General features: G+C 35.2%; 1 protein-coding gene across 1 annotated transcript; it reads right to left on the minus strand.

Annotated features, from left to right (window-relative positions):
- Positions 1–4,124: 4,124 nt before the first annotated feature.
- On the minus strand, positions 4,125–5,057 carry LOC114688081 (olfactory receptor 8B3-like). Its single transcript, XM_028862686.1, has one exon. It carries the CDS (start codon positions 5,055–5,057, stop codon positions 4,125–4,127), a length of 933 nt encoding a protein of 310 aa, XP_028718519.1.
- Between the last annotated feature and the right edge of the window lie 263 nt (positions 5,058–5,320).

Below are 5,320 nucleotides of genomic sequence, written 5' to 3' on the forward strand. Positions count from 1 at the left end.
ACTTTTGAAGTTTGTTATGTGAATATTGAATATAATGCTGTTTAATATATAACTTGAGATCAAGATTATTAACCTTTAAAATTGGCATTATACATATTTATTGTAAATAGTAATATGTGACATAAATATTTTTGTATAAAACCATTGACTCACTGATCATATTTCTACCATACCTGTTCACATCCAATTTTTCCTACTGCACTCCAGTGTTTATTAACCCTCATTGTTCCCCTACACTCATATTATATGTACATATAAAATTTCATGCATGTATATAAAATCTTTTAATAACAAGAAGGAAATTGGTATTTGTCTTACTGAGACTGGAGTAATTTACACAATTTTGCATATGTATGAAGCAATAAAAAAGAGGTCATTAAGCTGGATGGCAGTGGCATACACCTTTAATCCCAGCACTCAGGAGGCAGAGCCAGGTGGATCTCTGTTTTTTCGAGGCCAGTTTCGTTTACAGAGCAAGATCAAGAACAGAGATACCCTGTCTCAAAAAACCAAAAATAAAAAAAAAGTGGTGATTAATTTAGTTAATTTGGAGGGAGGGAGTTGGTGAAAAGAGGGATATTTGGCATAAGGAAAGGGTACAGGCAAAATGATTCATTTATATTTTACTTTATTCTTTTTATTAAAACATTTTAGAGTTTTTATTTATTTAATATTTTATCTTTTAAACTTAAAATATAATTACATATTTTTCTACTTTCCTTTCTGGCCTCTAACACTTCCCATGCACATCCCCTTGCTCTCTCTAAAATTCAGGTCCTCTATTTCCTTAACTATTGTTACATCTTAATCATATATATTCCTAAATATGTAAATACAACCTCTCTGTCCATATAATGTTTCTTACTTCTTTATATGATTTCATGGTTGAACACTTGATACTAGGTAACCATTTGGGATATTTTTCTTCCCTAAAAAAGAATATTTGTATCACTCCCAATATTCTTTAATTGTCTTCAGTTCTTTACCAGGGTTTAAGATCCTTTGAGACTTCTCCCTTCTATGTTAGCATGTCTCCTGGCACTATCTTTGTATAGGAGTATATTTTTTCAAATAGTATATGTGATGTTTCTGGTAGTTCAGCACTGGAGATGACTCAATACAACAACCTACTACTTTCAGACACAGAAATTAGTGAGGAGGATGACATGTGGACAATTTTAACTTAACTGCAGGAAGAACCCCAAACTTAGATTTCCCTTAAGGTCACAAGATAATTGGGGAGGCAAGAATCTATCTCTCTATCTGCACTGGGAGATGCAAGTTCTCTAGAGTTAATGAAAAGGATGAGTAAAATTTTGGGTCCCTCAGGAAATTAAGATCATGATCCAAGGTGTAATACAATTTTCCTCAGCTCCTACTTTGATTTAAATGCTCTCCTCTGAAGAAGAGCCTAGACATTCTTCTGCTCTACTTATAAGCCTGCAGTTAAAAGACCCTTTCACTGATTCCAGAAAAGACTCAAATCACAAAAAAATGTGTGCAATTCAGAAACTGGTCCAAGAAAATTTAAATCTTAGTTGTATCTTCTTTGAATTAAAGATCTGAAAATTTTGAATCTGAAATATTTATAATCACATGAACTAGGATAAATGGGAAACCAAGAGAGCTCCAAAGTTTGGAATAAACATTGTGAGTTTCTGAATTTCAGGTATACTAACAGGCTGTCTTCTCTTTTTTATTATTTTACTAAATATTTATCTTTAATTTTTTGTGGAAAATGGAATATTTTTATATAATATATTCTGATTACAGTTTCCTCTCAACTCCTCAGAGATCCTCCCTGCCTCCCAACCTTTATGAATCCATACCCTTTAAGTCTCTCTTAATATATGATAGGCTTAAGCAAGTGTCTCTCCTTTCCTGTGCAAAAGGAAAATCAACCAAAACCTGCAGAAGAAAGCATTCAGGGAGATTGGAGAGTGGTAAAAGTTGTTGGTGGATCCAGGAGTTGCAATATCTGCACTAGAGTACTCCTGCATGATCAGAATTCAAGTCATCCAGGGTCATGACTCTGTGACAAGGGGACAGGATGCATTCTCTCCATGCCTCTCTCTCTTTTTCTTTTAATTTTAGGTTAGGCACATTCTTTTCATTCTTTCTACAACAAAGGTGAATCTGCAGCAGCATCCAGCAATGTAGCATCCAGAAATCTGCTTATAATTTTATTGTTGAATGGAGGACTCTAGTGAAGAAAGACAGGAGATAGGAAAGGGTTGAATCTGACTTAACATGTTTTTTTTTTGTGTGTGACTGCACCAGTAGATTGCTTCATACATATGCAAAATTGTGTAAATTAATCCAGTCTCAGTAAGACAAATACCAAATTCCTTCTTGTTATTAAAAGATTTTACATACATGCATGAAATTTTATATGTACATATAATATGAGTGTAGGGGAACAAGGAGGGTTAATAAACATGTTAATCACCCAAAGACTCAATATAGTCATTAAATGTGCAAAGTAAGTTAATGTTTATCACAATAATACATATAAGAGGCACACACACACACACACACAAGTCAACACCTGTAGCTATCAGAATAGAAATCAAAACTATATTGATCTACCATCACATTCTAACAATGGCTATAATCAAGAAAAATAAATAATGAGCAATAGCAAAGCTGTAGTAAAAGTAACCCATCTTCCCTGAAGCAGAAACTGTAACTATGGAAATAATTAGAGAGATTACTCAAAAAATAAAAATGCACTAACACAAAAATGGGCGATAGATGTTTAAGGAATCAAGTTTAATACACAATATAGTTAGAGATAGACTCATGATTATAATAGCACTCTTCACAATAACACATTTTGGAACTGGCATAGGAATCTGTCAACTGAGTTTCAACAACAACTCATTACATTAGCTCCTGGTGTTGTCCTCACTCTCTTCCCAAAATAAAAATAGGTCCACATTTTCAGTCATTCTCCAACCTGATGTTACATGACATTATTTAAGGGTAAAAAATTCTATCAAATCTTTATAAAGTGTGGAGAGGAAGTATAAATCTTAAAGCTCTATACTGTGGTGGTATTGTGTTCCCCAAAATATTGTGCACCCTAATAAATTTATCTGGGGTCAGAGAACAGTTACTAGGTTCAGAGGCTAGAAAATGCTGGCACTCACACCTTTAATCTTAGCATTCCAGAGACAGAAATCCCTCGATTGCTGTGAGTTCAAGGCCACATTGGAAACAGCCAGGCATGGTGACACATGCCTTTAATCCCAGAAAGCTAGTCTTTAATCCCAGGGAGTGATGGTAGAAAGGCAAGATATATAAGGTGTGAAGACCAGAAACAAGAAGCATTTGTCTGGTTAAGCTTTCAGGCTTCTAGCATCACGGTTCAGCTGAGAACCATTCGGATATGAGGACACAGAGGCTTCCAGTCTGAGGAAACAAGACCAGCTGAGAAGTTGGCTAGGTGAGGTTAGCTGTGGTTTTTTCTGTCTCTCTGACGATCCAGGATTTCACCAGAATAACTGGCCCCGGGTTTGATTTTATTAATAAGACCTTCTAAGATTCATGCTACACTATACTGCATATATATAAAAGACATTCCTCATAAAATAGCAGCTTAATATTTATGAAATGAATATAACAGAAATGACTGACATAAAAAGGTCAAGTGCATATTATTTACAGCTGCAATGTAGGTTGTACTTAATAGCTAGTTAATAAAAACACCTGGATCATGAATCACTTGCCTTTCAAAGGGACACCGTGATGTCCAAGAAAAGAAAAAAATAATCAAATTCACACTTCACTACATTGACAAATGAAAGCCATCTTGCCACAGGATACATGGACAGTGAAGAATTACTTTGTGTAACCATAGACAGATCTTTTTTTTTGATACATCCCATAAAACGAATGACAAAAGGGGTTGAACTAATTACTGCTTTTCTTAATTAAAATGATGAGACATTTTCCCAATAGTAAAAACTAAAAGGAAATTTATAATAAAATCATCTGTAGGAACAAAAAATTCCAATATTCTGCAAATGATCAGATTTAAAAAAATAGAAAAAGAGGTGGTTTTGATTAAAGCCATAGAAATACTCATTGACAAAACTATACTGATAAACGTTTGAATTTAGTCAAAGCCTCCTCCTGCTAAAGGTTTTTCTCAGGGCGACTTTAACATCCTTGTTTCTCAAGCTATAAATTAAGGGGTTCATCATGGGAACCACAATGGTATAAAAGACAGAAGATATTTTTCCCTGATCCATAGATCCAGGTGAGGAGGGTTGAAGATACATAAATGCACAGGATCCAAAGAATAGAGAAACAGCAAGAATGTGGGAGCTGCATGTGCTGAAGGCTTTGGCTATGCCTGCAGTGGATCTCATTTGAAGGATATTAGAAAGGATGAAGCAATAAGAGGTAAAGATAATGACACTGGGCACAATGATATCTTTCCCACCTACAATAAGAATCTCTATCTCATTGACATATGTGCTGGTGCAGGAGAGCTGCAGCAAAGGGAAAAGGTCACAGAAATAGTGGTTGATGGTGTTCCTGTCACAGAAAGTCAGTCTTAGGATGCATCCAGTGTGGATCATGGCACCAGAAAATCCCATTATGTATGAACCAAGCATAAGATAGGAACATACCTTGGGGGACATAGTAACATTATACAAGAGTGGATTACAGATAGCCACGTAACGGTCATAGGCCATTGATGTCAGAACACAACTTTCACATGTGCCAAAAAAACAGAAGAAATACAGCTGGGTCATGCATCCCATGTAAGAGATAACATTCTTCCTTACTAAGAAGTTCATCAGCATTTTGGGTGTGATTACAGAGGAATAACAGAGGTCAATGCAGGACAAGTTTAAAAGAAAAAAGTACATGGGAGTATGGAGGTGAGAATTCAGCACAATTAAAATGATCAAAGCTGCATTCCCCAGTGCTGTGGTTGTATATATTAGCAGAAAGAGTAAGAACAGTGGCAACTGGAGATCAGGGTCATTTGTTAATCCCTGTAGAATGAATTCTGTCACCAAAGAACCATTTTCCAAACCCATTCTTCTTTAAGATAATCTGTAAACACACAAAAAAATATTGTGACATTATAAGACCACAAAAAATTACAGGCTCAGCTTCTAATACATTTGTGAAGCACATGATAGGAATGCCATTATAGCTGAGTTCACAGAAATTACTGTTCATTCTATCAGGATGTAGAGTGATATTTCCCCAACTAGAACATTAAAAGCTAAATAGAGTAAATTAATCACTAGAAATCTAAAAATCTGTGGTCATTGCTGTGACTTGCTATCATGACTAC

The sequence above is a fragment of the Peromyscus leucopus genome, chromosome 7 (assembly GCF_004664715.2).
Source record: "Peromyscus leucopus breed LL Stock chromosome 7, UCI_PerLeu_2.1, whole genome shotgun sequence".
Classification (NCBI taxonomy): domain Eukaryota; kingdom Metazoa; phylum Chordata; class Mammalia; order Rodentia; family Cricetidae; genus Peromyscus; species Peromyscus leucopus.